Source organism: Branchiostoma floridae, chromosome 4 (genome assembly GCF_000003815.2).
Source record: "Branchiostoma floridae strain S238N-H82 chromosome 4, Bfl_VNyyK, whole genome shotgun sequence".
NCBI classification, from domain to species: domain Eukaryota; kingdom Metazoa; phylum Chordata; class Leptocardii; order Amphioxiformes; family Branchiostomatidae; genus Branchiostoma; species Branchiostoma floridae.
In genome coordinates, this window is record NC_049982.1 from 19,745,160 (window position 1) to 19,763,882 (window position 18,723).

Sequence of the window (18,723 nt, forward strand, 5' to 3'; positions counted from 1 at the left end):
GCCATGCTTTTCCCATCATGATAAGAATCACCAGATGAAGGGATGTACAGGAAATGTGTGTGAAAGATAATTTCATCATCCAGTTGCCAGTATTGGCTTTTTTTCTGAAATGTTCTGATATCACATAATTTGTCACTTGTTTTAACAAAAATGTCAGCAAATTTGGCATTTTGATTTCGCTTTGAAAGATCGTTCTTAAAGTTATGACAAACCAATCAAATAATTTCCTTGCAGCAAAATGAAACAAAGCTTCTTGCAGATTGAGATTTGGCAGGTTATATTTGGCAAGATTGGTAGATGGGTGACTAGCCGTGCAGGTAATGTAGTAGACTGGACGCATCCTGGGCTGGTAGATGTAGTGTCGGTGTGAACTTACCCAGTGCTCACTGCATGGGACTGGACTGACTGCTGCCCTCCCACCAGACGGAGGCTCACCTGTCTCACCTTAACACTAACCCTAACACGGGAGCAAGGTACTCAAGGTACTGTAGGACTGTCCAACTTGTCACCCCAAGCTCACAGAGCTGTAAAATACTGCCACAAGCAACAATTTTGATACCAATATTTCTGCACTGTGAATTGCCCCGGGAGATGCACAACAGTTGGACAGTTCTGCAGCATATTGCACCTGCACTCATGATATATGCATTCATCAGCTATCTCTACCACAATATTTGACCTGGACACCCCTGTTTCTCAGTGGTATTGGCCATCTCTCATCTAATCTCTTGTCTGTTTGTGGCTATGCCACTGCTGAGCAGGGGTGCTTGCAGGATGTAGTTAGAGTAAATCATTTCTTTCCCTCACCATCTCTAGGAAGCCCCCTGTCAATCACACTCTTGGACCGAGGAAACAGCCGTCACATATTTCACATTAAATAAACAACACAGCTCATGATCAGAAGCCCACACATTCCATGTAGGACTTCCCATTCATGCAAGCTTTTTTCTTTCCTTTTTTTTTTTGCTGTTCCCATTTCTTTCTTTTGAGTTGATTTGCAACCATGTAACCATGTAATTGTATGTCACTGTCTATGCCGAAATTAGTCCTTTGATGGAAATAGAAATTTTCAGTCTTCAGCAGGATGTCTAGCCTAATTCCAGATAAAAGATGGTGTTATTACCTGACCTGATTGAACTGTTGGTTTGTAAATGCACAGGTGATATCTGTAAGTAATGTAGAATCGTTTGATAACACAATAATGGTGGTATGTCTTTAATAACACAATAATGGTGGTATGTCAAAGCCATGTGGAAATTTATGTTAAGCTGTGTCCAAGATAAACAATTTGTGCTGGATGATTTTCAAGGACTCATGATACAAGCGAACGATTGATATTTTGTAGAATGTTATAAAGACACAAGTATATGTGATGTCTTAATGTCTGGTAATTGATTTTGATCTTGTTTTAATGGAAGTGATATTTAAGACAGAAAATAGTAGGATAACTGGTAATTGTGGTTAGAAAAATGGTATCATAGCTGTGTACTGTGACCCAGCCTGTTCCTGATGCCATTTCCAGTTTCTTGGTAAGAATTGCAGTATTTGGTAGATGCTGAAGGCTGGAGGTCTGTGCAGCTGTGTGAAATGTGGAACATTTCACACAGTATGAGGAAAACTGTGACAGAAAAGAAGAAATGTCATTGATCTTACAACAAGTACATGATGTAAGAATGGATGCATCCGTCTGTGACACTGATACTGTTAAACAATAAGTTCTCAGTTGAATAGTGGATGATTGATTTAAGGGAAGCCTGGCTATCTTTGGAAAGGAAGTTTTTCTTCCTTGGGAGCCCCCGTGTGTAGTGTGATGGTACTGCATGATAGTGAGGTGTGTGTGTGTTGTTGTAGTTCCAGACACAGGAGACTAAGCGCATGAAGGCTGAGCAGCAGAGGCAGGAGCAGAAGCACACCAAGCAGCTGGAGGAACTGCGCTCCAGACACGACGTCACTATGCAGGAACTACAGCAGATGCAGGTGAGGCAGATGTCTGGTCAGGCCATTAATGTATTAGGATTTCATATGGTACAACAGATTTAGTGGCAACATAGCTTTGTATGTCTTGAAACTATTCTGCTTTGTTTCTGCCATTGTTAACTAGCATTGCTGACCTACAGTATAGGGGCAATATTGACCTACAGTATAGTTGTATAAAGATATCTTATATTAAACTCACAGTATCTGTGAAGAATACCCCTTTATTATGAAATCAATGTCAGTTTTGATTACGGTAGATGCAAAGGATGCTGCTGATCAGGTTCTGTACAGCAAAGACAACAGCATGGTTTTGACCACTTTGACCGGAGAAGGGTGTTTAGCGAGATTATACATGTACATTTCTATGGCCACACCTTGGGATGTTCCTGTCATATTGAGGTGACCTGAGTTAGCACCAAATGGCAGCCACTCTAGTCTAGACCCTTGGAATTAGCCCTGCTTATTGTAATCTCCTGATAGTTCAGCCCCTGGCCACAAACAGAGAGTAGCCTGAACTAATGTAGTACTACTCATTACCATAGCAGTGCATGTGATGTACACATGTCTGGACTTCACCCTTATTTTCCACCTCCATGTAGAACGAGAAGCGACACATGCTGATAGAGCACGAGACCCAGAAGTTGAAGGAAATTGACGAGCAGCACCAGCGAGAGCTGCGCGAGTGGAGAGAGAAGCTGCGGCCACGCAAAAAGGTATGTGTGGGGCGTGTCTTGTTAAAATCCGGGGAAATAAGTAAGCATGAGGCTCCAACTAATGTGGTATGTTCAAAGACATTATGACTTTTCCCTCTTTGTATGTACATGCTGTAAGGTAAGATTAAGCAATATGTAAACTTGTGGATTCCACAGAAACTTGAGGACGAGTTTCAGCATCAGCTGCAGGAGCAGGAACAGTTCTACTCCATGGGAAACACGGACAATGAGCCGGTCCCCTACTCCGTGATGTCCACCCCAACAACATTGTACTGACGCCCTGTGCTGTGTCCTTGAGAGGCCAAGCCAAATTTTGCCTATGTTGATACTGTATCATTGTGGCCATGTAAAATACATACTGTTCCAACCTGCACAGTTAAAATGTATGATTTGGGTACATCTGAAGCTAAAGCCTTCTTTCTATGCAAAACCAGATATTTTGGTCACACACACATTGTTTCATATCAACGCATTCCTCATCAGAAACTGACATAGAATTAATTTAGCCTGGACTTGTGCTCCACATGCCTGTTGTCAGAAAAACCTTCAGATGTGCCTGAAATAATCACAAACATTTCTTGATTACCAGTCAAAATGATTAAAAAGTTATGTATATGTTGAAAAACTTCATGTCAATTGCATGTCATGTACTAGTACATTTAGTTTCAGGGGTTCGAATTCACAAAGAAATGTATTCCAGTTACTAATGCCTGGTGGTCATATTAACGTATAGGTATGATCAACAAGAAAGTAGATTTCATCAATGTATAGTTCATTACACATGATATCCTAGCTAGAAATAATATCTACTGGTAAAGATGCTTTCCTACAATACATTACAAAGTTTGACATAGTTTAAACAGGTAGTCCATTAGAATGTTACACGCATGAAAGAGGTTACAGCACACTGGGCAACCATTTTAGATCTTTATTTGGGTAGTAATGGCACAATACAGTATGGTACACCAGGATCACAACTCTTGGACATCACAAAAACAGAAAGCTCTAATTCAACCTTGTAGGACTATACCAATGGATACCAACTTATCTATGATATACATGTACCTTAACAATGTAAATGTTGATAACAAGTATTTTGACCCTTTGTATTTACTGTACATTGTATGTCCCACATCTACCCACTTCATGATCAAACACAGAACCAATGGAATGAAAAGCCCTTGCACATGTATTATCCACTAGTTTATCACATATAATGATCATCATAGTTATTGTTCTTCCCTTAGTTTTAGGATGGTAGTTGAGGCTAGCGACAACAATTAGTTAACTTTGAAATAATAACAATTGGACAACAAGTGTATTAACATTTCAATGTGTAAGACTTGGTTGTATACATACTATAGAAAGCATGCAACATTTCAAAATGCTTGAATAGATGCTGCTGGATATACATGTATAATGTGCATCTTGATGCATTTCTTGAATAATTGTATACTTGTTATTTTCTGTGCAAATTGTTGTTTTTTTAACCCATTTTTCTTTTAGATACTACATTGTATTTGTTTTCTCTAGACTAAAATATAAAGTGAATACCAAGAATATTTAGTTGAAAATGCAGATGTTGAGAAATAGGATATTTTTATCATGCTGTATGATGAGATAAATGTTATCTAACATACTTTGTGCTACAATGCACATACATGTATGTAGCAATTATCTGTGTATTTATATATATGGTGTTGATGGTCTCAATTTATTCAAGGTATCCAAGAGATTATACTTGCTGTAAGCTCACGATCACGCTGGAAGTGTAATCTTGTAAGATAATGTATTAAACAAGAGAAAACCCACTGTTGTAAGTATGAAGCTTAATTTACAGGTTGGAAGATTTTAGGGTTTTAACATACATTTGAAATCTAGGGCCAAATTTAGGTCATAGAAATTGTCCAGAGTTGTGTAAAGGGAACTTTCATTTTCTGTGCTTAGCATAGAAGAAACTGGCTGTCGCTACACCATTGTAAAAAGTTGTAATTCTGCCAAGTATTTGTATGCCATTTAGAAAAACCTTAGTCTCCATCAAAGACATCAGATCTTTGAATGCACAAAAAGCCATATTTGCATCTCAGATTCTTACATGGAGGACCACTGTAATGTTTTGGTAACCTATTTGCAGATTTGTCCAGCCATCTCTTATCCAATGGATGTAACTTGTATCACATCTGTGGGCTATGTGCAGAACTATAGCAGGCATGCGATGCAGGCTAGTGATATTATCTCAGTCTAATGTTGGAGTATGTGTGCTAATCTAGGCTTGCTAAATGAAACAACTGATATATTTTTGCCAGCACCATCACTTTCTGAACTGGATATCAGGTCATGTATATTAAAAACCAGGCTGATTTGAAGTCTAGTGAAGACCCACTTCTTGTACTGTCAATAGGGACTTGATTGGTGACCTGTACTATGTTCTCTGTGAGGACAAGAGTAGGTATTCTTTTTAAATTTGCCAGATATCCTGCCAACATGTAATGCAAATCAGAAAAAAATAAACCATTATATTGGCATGTAGACATGATGTATGTAAAATGTCTTTAGTCTTTAACTATAGGAACTTTCTGACATGTTAGAGAATCAGTGATTTCTTCAATCCACCAACAGAGTCATATTAACTGCTAATGTCTGCTATGTTCACTGTGACATGCCAAAGTCTCATGTTGGCAAACAATTTTCTAATGAAAAGTACATGTATACTGTCTCACTTTCCAATTGTAAGCTTTGGTGTAGAGTTGGGATGAACTTTAAATTTGATAATTCTAAATTCTAATAGAGCAAAACTACATTTGTTATCAGTGAGGGTCTTTCCTTGCTTTAAATGTACGTGCTGTATATGATACAGTACACCACATGAGAATGATCTGGTACTAGTATATGGTGCAAGACTGGTTACTCAAGGGGTAAGGGTTTACCCCCATGTGAGAGGAACTTTATTTTTCGCGAACTAGACTGTGACTTCGTTAAAAACCCTTCCAGGTAACAGTGCTGCACGTACTCATGAAGGGAGCATTCTTTCTTTATATTCTCGCACTCCGTGCTACAGTATGGCGATGAATAGAAAATCCCATCCTGTTGGACTTTTTCATCTGCAATGTGTCCCTTTAATGTGGTTTGGTACCTGCTGTTTCTGTCCCTGATCAGGTAATAGTAACACAGATGAAACATTTTTGCCCAGGTGCAATATTCGGAGTCAATCTGAAAGGCTGAATTCCAGGGGGTCTCTGAGATGACAATGGGTTCCAAGGCTGAGTAGTCGGAGTTGCAGTGGACCCTCATCTTCAATTCAACATCCCGGAAATGTGCCAGTTCTTGGACAAAGCTGTTCCCCTCCATTGCTATTTTCTTCCACAGGGTGTCATTAAAGTGTTCGTAAAGAGCATAGTCCAAGGCATCCCACTCTTTATGATTGTCCCTCAGTTTTTGTGAGATTTTACTGGTATCATATTGTGAAGAGTAGTTATAGTTGTTGTACTTATAGTACAAAATGTCCTTTAGGTCCCAACACATCAGACGCTTAAAAAGCACCAATGATTCATCAAAATGGTCCGATATCATCACGAGGTCAAACTCCTGAGATATTTTGTTTATGAATTGTCTGGTGGTATTGGCGATCTCATTCTGATATGATGGGGACAACAGGCGCAGAGGTAAACCTAGATCCATGGCCATCGGACTTTTTGTCTTGTAAACTCCTCTGTTCAGGTTGTCATAAAAGCCAGGGTTTTCCAGGAATGCTTCTAACGGGTTTGGAGCGGTGACATTGAGTATCTTTTTGTAGCCATAGAAGGGGAATGCAGATGCGAAGTGCTTGAACGGTTCTCTGAGTATCGTGACAAATTTCGCATCTGGCGTTAGTAGACGTTCGATGTTGGGACGATCGTACACGGTGTGGTAGGTAAGTATATCGTGACTTTCTCCTTGTGGTGGCATAAGAAAATTAGGTTTCGACAGGCCGTGAGGATATAAGCCATTTACGTCTCTTGATATATGCTGCACGAATGAAAGTTTCCGCAGATAGCCGAATCGTTGTAGGATCTGCATGATGGTACTACTTGCAGCTTTGTGCACCTTGATAAAAGCGAGCTTTGTTTTAGGCCTGCAGGTGGGGGGTCCGTGATGGCTTCTGTAACAAGTGAAGACATTCTGTGCCTTTAGTAATATCACTACTGTAATGATTACTAACTGTTCTTTTAAAGTTTTGTACACGCCGGGCACAGAAGTTCTGGTGGGTACAGCAGGGGAAACTGTTTCTCTTGGATCATAGCATGATGGTAATTTTGTCTATCAGTCTGTCTGTGCCTGTACATTGTATTTGTGTCATTGTATGTGACTGGGTTTCTTTTCACAAGAGTGTGCCTGCATGTTTATGTATATGCATGTGTGTATGGATGTGTGCAAGTGTGTCTCTATGCGCTTGTGTTAATGTGTATGCATGCACTTTTATGTGTGTGTTCAATGTGTGAGCTGTTGATTCATAATGGGAATCAACAAGACTGGCAAAAGCTGTGATACAAAACAGATTATGGAACTTTCACCCCCAACATCTCCGCTGTACATGTACCTCCCAACACAAGCTTCTGCCATGCAAGTTGACAGTGCCGCATTTCTGAAACAGCCTTCTGCTTGATAGATTACAGATTGATAGATAACAAACAGCATGCCATGATAAACCATCAATACGGTTATCCCAAATTTCTTTGTAATCTGTATTTGTGAGGATATACCTGAAAAGCAATGGTGTCAAAAGCCACGGTATGAATTTGAAATGGTAAAATATTGAAATAGAAACCAATGAATTACAATGTTCTATCTATCCAAACCTAGCTGCTGCCAATGTCACGTGGTAGTGACGATTATTAGGATAAATAAAAAGAATGATTTTTGAGTGTTTTAAACCAAGTTTTCTCTATCTTGTGTTCTCTAATTTGTATTTTTCATATGAGCTTGACATGAATTTTATAAAACATTGTACTTACTTTCAATTAGCAGACACGCATATGTGGAAATGTAACATTCAAACAAGCACATTTTTAATTCGCTGCACCCTTGAAAACGTTTGGTACATACTCAAGATTCATCATACCAAAATTCATGCTTTTATCGCATTTTTGAGAAATTATAGCTATATTTTGCACTGTATGTTTTTATATGATATTATACACAAGGATGAAAGTCTTTCCAAGCTCACATAAAGCCATAATTGATAGAAATGCATTTTTACCGGTTTGTTGGTTGTGGAGCCTCTCCCTCGTCCCCAGGTGACAGGTTTTCAGATCTGTATAGTTGGTACCAATAGTGAAATATTTGTATCATTAGATGGAATCATTTCAATTTAGTTTAAGATAAAACCTGAACATCTACTGTATCAGAAAACTTGTACCACTCTGGACCTTGTGCCTGGATGTTGGGCAAAAGTGATGTTTCAAAGAGGATAACTGAAGAAAAGAATGACATTTCTATCATTCAGGGCATGCAGATAGCTTAGATAGAGATGTACATATTCAAATACAAACTATGCCAATAATTTGCATGATTAATGAGAAAATTCTATGATTTCTTTTGTTTTTCACAATACATGTAGGGCATTAGTCTATATAACATTAAAACTTGTAATTCATGTGGAACCAGATATCAAACATGCAAGTAAGTGGCTATTAAAGAGATATAAAGATGCCAGAACACCTCATTGGTAAATATATCAGAATTTCTTACGTGAACATCAGCATGCATACATGTACATTAAGTCGATTTGGAATTCATTTTGCATAGAATTTACAAATATAGGTCTGAATAGTTGCAATATAAATTCTCCTCATTAATTCTGCAAATCAAGCCCTAATTTGAATAATCAACATACCATTACATTGGTCTTCAAAGTGACGTACAGGTCAAAATCTTCCCTTCTTGGCTTATCCTGTTTCAAAGTCTGCAACTGAACAAACACACACACACACCCTCACACACACACTTGCACATACACACACACACTCGCACATACACACACACTCGCACAAACACACAAACATACACACAATTACGAAGACGAAAACACGAACCTTCTTGGCAAAGGTGCGTGTCCGGGAGAGGAAATGGAGCTCGTAGCCCATGGCCTGTTCGCATCAAAAGCGTCTTTCCGCCCAGATAAGGTTGACTCTTCCATGCTTCTACACGACAAAAAGTGGAGGTAATGGCTAAGTCCGAGGCAAAATATGACAACGGCTGCTCTCGCGACGTGCCTCGAACATTTTCGAAACCATAGTCTCGCCATTCTCAGTTGTTGTTTTTCCTGTGTAAGACAGAAGAGTGAAATAATGTAGAAACATGGGAGAAAATCATCTGTGCAGAGCGATACATTCTGAAACCACATTATTATCGGCGAGGAGGAGCGACTCATTTTATTGCCTATTTAAAAAAAAAACTGTGACAGGCATTAATTGTTAGCAATTGTTTTTGGTGACACAGAGTAGCAAACATTGCCCAAAGTAGACTACATAACGGAAAGATGCTTACCTATAGAGTTGTGGTGACGAACATGTGGCTCTTCAAAATGTGGCTCTTAATTCAGTCTTTTCACACCCTTTTTCTTTATCCTACTTAACAAGACCCCCAGTTGTCCCTCAAAATAGGCAGGTATAACATGTAGACGTGGAGCCCTGCTCTATTATGATGTTCCTACACATCCGTGTATAGATCCTGTTCAAGATCAAAAGATCAGCATTCAGTATCAATATGGAATGGACTCTGCTACATGCACATGCTAAATTCCTTGGATACTGTTCCTATTTGACTTTACTTCCGGTCATCCTTTGAGCTGAGCTAACCCTACGTCAATATCATCTGCGAAAAACCCGGCTAATCCCACTTAACTTTTTACTGTATGTAAATTGTATCTGTATTGTTGTATTGTGTGTGTTTTATATTAATTGTTCTTTTTGGCGACGCCTCAGGGGCTAGCCTAATCGTAAAGTGCGCTTCTGTTTGACAAGAATTCCCAACTGAATCTCGCAGACATGTCAGGAATTTTTGCGCAGTTCCATCATCCCTAGCCTTTATATATAACTCGGGAATGGGTTGACGGATCTTCATGATATTTGGAATGTAGATAGCTTCAGAGATGCCTTACAGAATTAGCTGCTAATCATGCAAATCAGGGGCTAATTGATTAATGAAGACAGTTTATAAATACCATGCATTTCATACTAAAAATATGCCATATCTCAAAGAGAGAGAAATATTAGGCTCTCGGTTAAGTATATATCTCGAGAAGGGGTTGACGGATCAGAATTATTTTTTATATGTAACGTTAGATAACTTCGGACATTCCTTCCATAAATAAGGGCTATTAATGCAAACCATTGAGGCTCATTTCCATAATTAATGTGTACAGTTTATCAAGCCACTGTATTTAATAATAGTAGGACACTTAAACATGACATATGAAAGTAGAAAACAGAAAAATATTGATAGACAAGGCTCCGAAAGGGCTTGTAGTTGGTTTAAATCGTACCTCACAGGTAGACTGCAATGCACATGTGTCAACTCAGTCCTATCTGACACATCTTGCGTGACTTGTGGAGTTCCTCAGGGGTCCATTCTTGGACCCCTCCTTTTTATTGTATATATCAACGACCTGCCAAACTGTTTACAGTCATGTAGAGTAGCTATGTACGCGGACGACACCATTGTGTACTTCTCCCATCGCAGCATACAGACAATTCAGGAGACCCTACAGAATGACTGCATCCGCCTCATGCACTGCATGGTTCGTCGCCAACAAACTATCCTTAAACCCTTCAAAATGCAAATCAATGTTGGTTGGGTCACAGAAGTCCAAAGCTACTGACCAGTCACTACATCTCCTTCTAGATGATACTGAACTGGAGCAGGTGGACACTTTTAAGTATTTAGGAGTTGTTATAGACAAGGCCCTGCTGTGGAACTACCACTTTCTCCACATTAGCAAAAAGCTGTCTAAGATAATCGGCATCATGAAATGCCTAAAGCCATATCTGAACAGGCAAGCGCTATTGACAATTTATACTACACTATTCCTCCCACACTTTCAATATTGTAGCACCATATGGGACCAGGGAGGGAAGGGGGGCATTGACAAACTACAAAAGTTGCAACACAGGGCGGGCAGGGTAGTGCTAGGTTGCGACCACCACACTCCAAGAGAGACCATTCTGAACACACTGGGCTGGACCCCTGTAGCGCAGCATCACAAGAGAAATAAGGCTGTCTTTATGTTCAAAGCACTCAACGGAATGTCTCCTCCACACATTTCCCAACTCTTCACCACATCTGCTGAAACACACTCACACCACACCCGGCACAGTACACAGGGGGGGCTTCAACTACCTAAAACACGTCTACAATACAAGAAAAAGTCTCTCTCGTTCTCCGGCGCATCCCTGTGGAACTCGCTACCTCCACACTTAAGAGCAGCAGCATCCATCTCCACCTTCAAAACCATATACAAAACAGAATACCACATGGTCTAAAACGTAACTATTATGTCTTTTCTTGTTTTGTTCACATTGGTATGCAAATCTCTATTCATTTCCATTTATTTCATTTTGATAATGATCTCGAGTTATATTATGCTTACGTTGTATAATTGATTTGTTTTACTTTATCATTTGTATACCAAGTTGTGTTAATTTTCGTTAGCACTCGATATGTTACCATTTATGTTACTTGATATCGCTTTTATGTTGCATGTATGTTTCGGGGTTGCCCCCCAGGGAACTTTGAAAAACGCCTGCGATATGTATCCCTGGTTAAATAAAAATAAACAAACAAACATCAATTATGCAAATTGTTATCTAATTTATATGATTAATGAGAAAATGTTATTATAGTGTTAAATGACGAAAATTCCATTCTTGCGACATTTGGCAGCAGCGTGTATGTTAAGTTGAACATAAGCCATGGTAATTAGGGTCTCATTTACGTAATTTATGAGACAATGCTACAGTAGCTTTCTTTGGTAAGACTTCCTTACTTTGGACACATTGTTATTTAGGTAGAGGAGATGATCAACTGATATCTTTTATGCAAATGAGGACCTCATTTGTATAATCAATGAGAAACATTTATAATAGGGCACTTGTCACAAGAGATCGCCTTTCTTGTTAACAGCAATGCCCTACAAACATTCACCATATAAATCAATCTTCATACATACAGCCATACATCAAGTTTGATCATAATTGATTTGCCATGTATTATATCCATTGTTCAAGGACACTTGCAAAGGCACATTTTCTCCGTCTATTAAACAAAGCTACCGGTGTACAGTTACCGACGTCGACATGAATTGTAATGTGCCCTGGCATTATTTGCATTGAATTAAGTTTCCTTTGTCATATAGATGCTCAGCTTATTCTTTTTACAATGATTCTAAGTGATTACAAGTGTCAGTTTGCAGGGGATGAAATCAGGAAATTTACTTGTTGTGGCCTAAGACAAAAATGTTCGTGAACGAAAACGAAAGGTTGAACATATCAATTAATTTCGAATAAACTCCATATGTAGAACTAGTACAAGGATTGGAGTGAATTTATCTGCGCCCCAAAGTAATGCTTCAAACACCTAGGACGTGCCTTGTTTGTTTTAACAACATTGGATTTTCATTGGGACATATTGTAGCAAGTCTGATTTTACGTTGGGCGGTCTAGGGGTCACGTGGTGAGAGCACGTGGCCATGGGCGCGCCCTGACGTCAGCTAGGCCACGCCCCGCAGCGCTCGCGTAAGCTCCGCCTCCAATTGACGTAATATACACCTTTCTCACGCGGCGGCCATGATAGATCGAAGAAGAGGTCAATGAGGCAAACAGACAAAACTTATTTCTAAAATCAGGTCCCATTTAGTTTTCCCCCAAACCACACAAATTTTCATGATATAAGATAGAATAATAAATATCACAAGAAGTGTTATGCACCGAAAGATGTAGCAATTTAGAGTAGTGTAGACTGACCCCATAGTCCCTTAAGAGATGCAAAATAAAAACATAATAATGCAAATTTCTTAACGAATTTGCAGCCATTCACTTATTGGTCGATTTCCTAATTGGCAGGCTACCATTGGTCGAACTGCTAATTATGATGGACAGCCTTTTGTTTGCCACATTGAACTCGTTTTAGATCTATCATGGCCGCCGCGTGAGAAAGGTGTATAAGGCGCGGTACGCGCTAGTTAGGCTAGAAGCAGACTCAGAGGGACAAGGACAACCATATCTTCCGCCGCCGTAGTTACTTAGCCGGTTAGTTAGTATCATCCGTCACATCTGTCCAGGTATCTTATCTTGCATTACTTGTATCCGTCATTTGTGTATGTATCATCGAGTCGTAGTATAAATAAAGATCACATCAAACTGTACACTGAACCCTGGTCCTTGGCTTCTTGTGAGAGTGTATAGCATAGACGCGTCATATTGACGTATAGATAAATACCCAAGTCCTACCACTAAGACCAAATGTTACAATATGTAGGAAATTATCTGCTCTCTCACACTACATGCCAGATTGAATGAGACGGAGAGGGAGCGGGTTTGGAAGAAGTTTTAATGGTGTTCACAAACATTGGAGACCACTTTGTGGGTGGGTGGGTGAAACAGTGAAGCTAGTATTAAAGACTTCGTTGGCCGAATCGAGGACGGCTTGAGAACGCAGCCCGGACTGAGCGTGGCTGACCTCCCAGTGGAGGCTCCTGATCCGAGTCACGTGAGGTCAGGGTTTTCATTGGGGCATATGTAGGACATCAGTAGGTTGATCTCATTGTCAACCACTCGCCTTGGGGGATGTATGTTGTGTCGGTACCACATGCTCATGGTCATTTCCCACACATCCAAAATGGTGACTTTGGAATTTCCCAGAATGCTCCTAATTTCCTGGTTTAGTTGGTCTAACAGCCAATCAGACTGCATAACCATATCCCTGTAGTCGCGCTGACTTCGTGTGTTACACGTCTTGATAATGACTTTGGTTCCAGGGTATCTTCTTTGTAGTTCGTCAATAGCGGACTTTATTTCAGCTAAGCGTAAGCGATAGACTTCAATGGGTTCTGCTGCAAAGTGCGCGCCCAAGCTCAGTACAATCACAAGGTGGGGACCCCCGATCATATCTTTTATCTCCACTGATACGCCTCTCTTTGTAAGGTTCTTGAATGTAAATTGTGCACTGCCTTGTTGTGGAACCGTGTGGAAACGAAATGAAATCTGAAATCCATGAAGACGATTGATGTTAGTGTACGGTCCCTTCATACGGTTACCAGGTCCCTGTTCCACAATTCCCCGCTGTACCAGGCGTTCGGCCCACTGACGGATGGTCGAGTCACCCAGAAAGTGAACCGTACGGTTAGCTAGACATGTCGAAATATTTTGTGCCCCAAAATGTTTTGCTCTGCACGTCAATGAGTTCCACTGTCCATTACTCCAATATCCCTCTGATTGACCTCGTGCCATGCCTGGCCTACATGATGGTAAGGACGATATCGCTGAAAGAGGAAAGAATTAGACTCGTCAATGAGATCTAGTTCTACCATCAGGCAGCAAAAAATCATAGCTAACATACAAAATTTATTGTCCTAATTCATGCTTCAATCATAAAATTGCAACCATCCTTTCAACGGAGAATTTGGAGGAGTCCGAGTTTCCTGAGTCGAGTCTACAGTTAAAATCCATGGCTATTTCACAATCAAATGTTTATTACCTGCTCCAAACTGGGTGTATGGGGTCATAACGCATGGTCCTTTGCTATGACCACCGAATAAAACCATCGGGTAAGTGAAGCGAATAATTTGGCTTTATGAGGTGGTTATAGCAAAGGACGATGCGTTATCACACAACATACACAGATTATGCGGGTTATGAAACGTCATCACCGTAAAGCCTATCCGAACTGGACCATCTAAGAGATACCAATCGTGGACGGGGCAAGACTCGCTTTCACCGCAAACTCCCTTCCACATCAAACTCTCTTCTTCGGCAAACTCCCTTCCCCGGCACAAGAGAACATAGCCAACATTGAAAATCGTGCATCTCTAGTTTTGACCGATCGATGTCCTGTGTATGTCTCATTATGACTACTCGACTTTATTATTCACCACTCCACTTGACATTTACTTTTCACCACTTGCGGCACTTCTATGATGTCATGGCGTCAAATCCCCACTTCCGATTGCTCGACGTTGTATGGCTATTTGGTAATGCTGTATTACGCCTCACCTCTACTTTTAATCCTGTATAAAATAGTAAGCTGATCGGGAACATAATGCCCCTTACTTCAATACAAGGCTTTAGAGTGTGGCATGAACACTTACCATCATTGTTCGGTTTAACAAGAACTGTTGCATTCCTGCAGAAGAGTATAGCCTTCCAGAATGGACTGAGAGAGATGGAATAATCGTTTGATTATGAAGTGGTAGAAAAGAATACGGCCATTGTAAAACAAATTCTTTAACAGCGAAATGGGTACCTTGATCTATTATTGTGGTAGTCTGATATATGGCAAACTTTTAGATAACGCATAGCGTTCGCCTAAGCTGAAGTGACAGTGGATCACGATCAGAGGGTTTGCATCACTTTTATGAGAAACTTGGAAAAGGTGTTAAGCCGTATGATATCCTACACCTGCGACGATATGTAACTTATTACATTCATATACAATGTATTCCAATTATTACATTTGTGTTTAATCATTTCAATTTAGATTAACTTTCAATGATATAACATGTATATTGTAGAATAATTATTGTAACCATTTAGCATTAGATTCATAAAATGAATAATGTGCTGTCATAATGCAGAACAAACTATGCATATTATGTTTGATTGACATTGGCACGGATTTGTCACTTCTAATTGGTCACTTGTCACCCTAGCAGCATGGCCTCTACTTGGGAATTCCGTTTCTATCTCCAATAGCTGCATTACCTTTGAAAAAGTTTTCGCTGTTCAATTGACACCATCGCGTCGACTGCCTCATAGTATTTGGTTGACTGGCATCTAGTGATTGCTTCGCATGGGACGTCTCTGGGCTTTTCACAGAACCACGTTCGACTTGTGTTTGGTGCTGAAAAGTCACACTGGTCGGTCAAAGACATGGATTGGTTGGCAAAAAAGGTGCATGATTTTTTTAATTTCTTTTCTCCATCCTGGAACCCACAATACCACTTCCTTTTGTTGGGAACTTTTCTAAACTGTTCCAAAAGTAGAACAGCTTCACTGACGTGGACGAGGAGTATTTCTGGAGTCACAGTCCCCGCGAAGCTTAGTACAAATGTGATGGTGTACACTCCGTTTCCGTGGTCCCGGATCCTACCTGCTGTGCTACCTTTTATACTGCTGTTCTTCAACACTGCTTGGAAGTAGTCACCTCCGTACAGTTTGCGCCTGCCTTTGCCGTCCCTAGCTATGATTTCCATGTGTAGAATGTCCCCTACAGTATAAAAGGGCCTGGGGTTGACGATCTCGACAGTGGTGTGATTGGCACTGGTGACCCAGTCGAAGTTGATACTGTTATTCTGAAGCCATTGTGCGTGTGTTTTGTATGACGTCATGTTGATAACCTGCATGGTATGTAAAGTGAATGTTGTCAGTTCCACCTCCTTCCCAGTACACATTTGCGTCGCTTAATCGGCATTTTGTGTGCTTAGTTGTCCTTTAAATCACGCTTAATAATGCGTGATGGAGTAAGTGAGTGAGTGAGTGAGTGAGTGAGTGGGTGTGTGAGTGAGTGAGTGAGTGAGTGAGTGTGAGTGAGTGAGTGTGTAGGTGTGTGAGTGAGTGAGTGAGTGAGTGTGAGTGAGTGAGTGTGAGTGAGTGAGTGAGTGGGTGTGTGAGTGGGTGTGTGAGTGAGTGAGTGGGTGTGTGAGTGAGTGAGTAAGTGAGTGAGTGAGTGAGTGAGTGGGTGAGTGGGTGTGTGAGTGAGTGAGTGAGTGAGTGTGAGTGGGTGAGTGGGTGTGTGAGTGAGTGAGTGAGTGAGTGAGTGAGTGAGTGAGTGAGTGAGTGAGTGAGTGAGTGAGTGAGTGAGTGAGTGAGTGGTCGACGTTATTAGGCTACATATTTCATGATGCGAAGTTGCGAATTGGAACGTCTTATTTACGCCACCCCATTGTTTGTTCGCCCACGAAACGCATGAAGAACACTAAACATGTACCACCACAAGTAGAACCACAAGTTACGCTTTACTGTAACTTGACACACATTTTCTAGTCAGTACAAAACGTAATCCTTCTTTTAACAGCAGGCATGTCATTCAATATGCTTCCTAGCTAGCCGCAATATGGAAAGAGACAGTGTACAGACCTTGAACTTCGGTTTCAGATTTTGAGACCCATGCACAAACCAAGGGTTTCTTATTCCATGTCTTCCGAGCCCTGTAATCCAATGGTTTTTGTTGATGCTCCCAAATGCTGTGTCGACCTTCAGAGGAAAGTGTCAAATGTCATGGAGATAGCCAAATCCTTGCTACTGTTGCCAAATAAGTATACACAAAAAATCATGATGGAGAATCTAGGAGGAATGGGTCTAGATAAGATATTTGCCCATCTTGGTGCACCACATGTATCTCCATTTAAGTTTAACCATATCATAACAAACAAGAGTTCGAAGATTTCATATCTCCATGAAATATTATGATTATGACATATTTATGCAAATGACTTTCACATCTGCAAAATCTACGCTTGGCTATGTACACCTGCCTTTAACTAACTCACATAGGTCACAGTGTTGTGAAGTAGATCATTTACTGCATAGAAGAATTATTGCAATTTTGTATCAATTATGCAAATTAGGGACATGTTTGTATAATTAGTATCTGCTAATCTTCCACCTGTGACAAACTACAGTTACATGTATTTTAGTCCTATAATGCAAACGCTGTGAATATTAATCGTCCTCATCGAATATACAGATGAAGTCATAATTTACACAATTTGCATTTTATTATGTACACATTTTGCCTAAGATACCTGCATACCAAAAACCATTGAAATACGCCTTTCCTTTGCTCCATTTTTCTCCTTTGAAGCTTTTTGCAAACAGTTCCAGAGCAAGCTGGTAGAGGGCCCAAACATGCACCACTTCTACCTTACATCACAAGCTATCTGTCACCAAAACACCAAAACCATATCACGTCCGGGTGAAAAGATACAAAAACGGAAGTTCTGCTGCAGTATCAAGGTTACATACTAAGGGGGACAAAAATCAACTTTGACCTTCGTCATCACAATCCCTACCCACTTACCAAATATCATTACAATCCTTGCAGAGGGTCTTAAGTTATGTTGACCACACACAAACACACAAACACAGACACGCCCAAAATGACATCTCCATTTTTTCATGGAGATAAAAAGTCAATCATAATAGATGAAATTTGACGATTACCACTTTCAATTTGACGCCATGACTATAGCAGACCGAAACAATCTACCTTCCTTTTATACCAATCGGCACGCCATTCACTTCAACTAATTAGAAAGGTGAATGCAGTGGACTTAAGAGGGTAGTCATTCAGACATGTATGTCCTTTTAAGGTTACATACCTGAATATGGTACAGCACTAGTACTCCTATGAGTGTTAAAAAGATAACACCGACAAAACAGCGCTTGTCACCGCAAACAGCCATACTTCTGAAAAACATATGGAATTGAATTGGACAACAGATACAGCGCACAATGCCGACATGTTGCACGAATTACTACTATTCGTTCTGTGGTCGGGCAGTACATTATACGTATTAGTAACACATGACAAACGTACAGATAGTGTACTCGACGAACACCCAGGGTGCACTCGGTATGGTATACGTACATCATATCACATCAACTCTGGGTTGAAAAATTTGGAAGGCATGACTATATGTCTTCTTCTTGTCAGAGCTCCTTTAAGATAATCAGTAGTTGGTACATTTACCAGTTGATTAGTCATTTTGTAAATCTGGCATCGTCTGGATAATCTTCTGTCTTTATGTGACATACACTGCAGGTCTGTTTTAATTTCGGTG

General features: G+C 40.2%; 3 protein-coding genes and 1 long non-coding RNA gene across 4 annotated transcripts in view; 1 reads left to right on the forward strand and 3 right to left on the reverse strand.

Annotated features, from left to right (window-relative positions):
• Positions 1-5,072, forward strand: part of LOC118413820 (STE20-like serine/threonine-protein kinase) — an 18,547-nt gene extending 13,475 nt beyond the window's left edge. Inside the window, 3 exon segments of the mRNA XM_035817372.1 lie at positions 1,852-1,977; positions 2,577-2,690; positions 2,847-5,072. Coding sequence (XP_035673265.1) covers positions 1,852-1,977; positions 2,577-2,690; positions 2,847-2,966 — 360 coding nt within the window. The 3' untranslated portion in view covers positions 2,967-5,072.
• On the reverse strand, positions 3,604-9,457 carry LOC118413821 (galactose-3-O-sulfotransferase 3-like). The gene is made up of 4 exons (XM_035817374.1): positions 9,216-9,457; positions 8,762-8,991; positions 7,927-7,980; positions 3,604-6,828 (listed from the first exon to the last, which is right to left on the reverse strand). The coding sequence occupies exons 2-4, from the start codon at positions 8,971-8,973 to the stop codon at positions 5,595-5,597; spliced, it is 1,500 nt and encodes a 499-aa protein (XP_035673267.1). The 5' UTR covers positions 8,974-8,991; positions 9,216-9,457; the 3' UTR covers positions 3,604-5,594.
• Positions 9,458-13,256: 3,799 nt separating this feature from the next.
• Positions 13,257-16,458, reverse strand: LOC118412829 (NXPE family member 4-like). Its single transcript, XM_035815868.1, has 3 exons — positions 15,644-16,458; positions 15,031-15,095; positions 13,257-14,205 (listed from the first exon to the last, which is right to left on the reverse strand). Exons 1-3 carry the CDS (start codon positions 16,330-16,332, stop codon positions 13,430-13,432), a joined length of 1,530 nt encoding a protein of 509 aa, XP_035671761.1. The 5' UTR covers positions 16,333-16,458; the 3' UTR covers positions 13,257-13,429.
• A 211-nt stretch (positions 16,459-16,669) lies between these two features.
• LOC118414475 overlaps positions 16,670-18,723 on the reverse strand; it is a 4,276-nt gene continuing 2,222 nt past the window's right edge. Inside the window, exons 2-3 of the long non-coding RNA XR_004830977.1 lie at positions 18,262-18,349; positions 16,670-17,134 (exon numbers count right to left, since the gene is read on the reverse strand). This is a non-coding gene — a long non-coding RNA (uncharacterized LOC118414475). The remainder of the gene's footprint in view (positions 17,135-18,261; positions 18,350-18,723) is intronic.

Excerpts from the sequence above, each read along its gene's own strand:
- LOC118412829 (XM_035815868.1), bottom strand. The coding sequence starts at position 16,332 with ATGTGTACTGGGAAGGAGGTGGAACTGACAACATTCACTTTACATACC. Across the intron at positions 15,096-15,643 it reads CAGCGAAAACTTTTTCAAAG|TCCATTCTGGAAGGCTATAC; the intron begins GTAATGCAGCTA and ends CATCTCTCTCAG. Across the intron at positions 14,206-15,030 it reads TGTTAAACCGAACAATGATG|CGATATCGTCCTTACCATCA; the intron begins GTAAGTGTTCAT and ends TTCCTCTTTCAG.
- LOC118413821 (XM_035817374.1), bottom strand. The coding sequence starts at position 8,973 with ATGGCGAGACTATGGTTTCGAAAATGTTCGAGGCACGTCGCGAGAGCA. Across the intron at positions 7,981-8,761 it reads CACGCACCTTTGCCAAGAAG|ATCTGAAAACCTGTCACCTG; the intron begins GTTCGTGTTTTC and ends CCAACTATACAG. Across the intron at positions 6,829-7,926 it reads GCTCCACAACCAACAAACCG|AAGCCATCACGGACCCCCCA; the intron begins GTAAAAATGCAT and ends CACTTGTTACAG.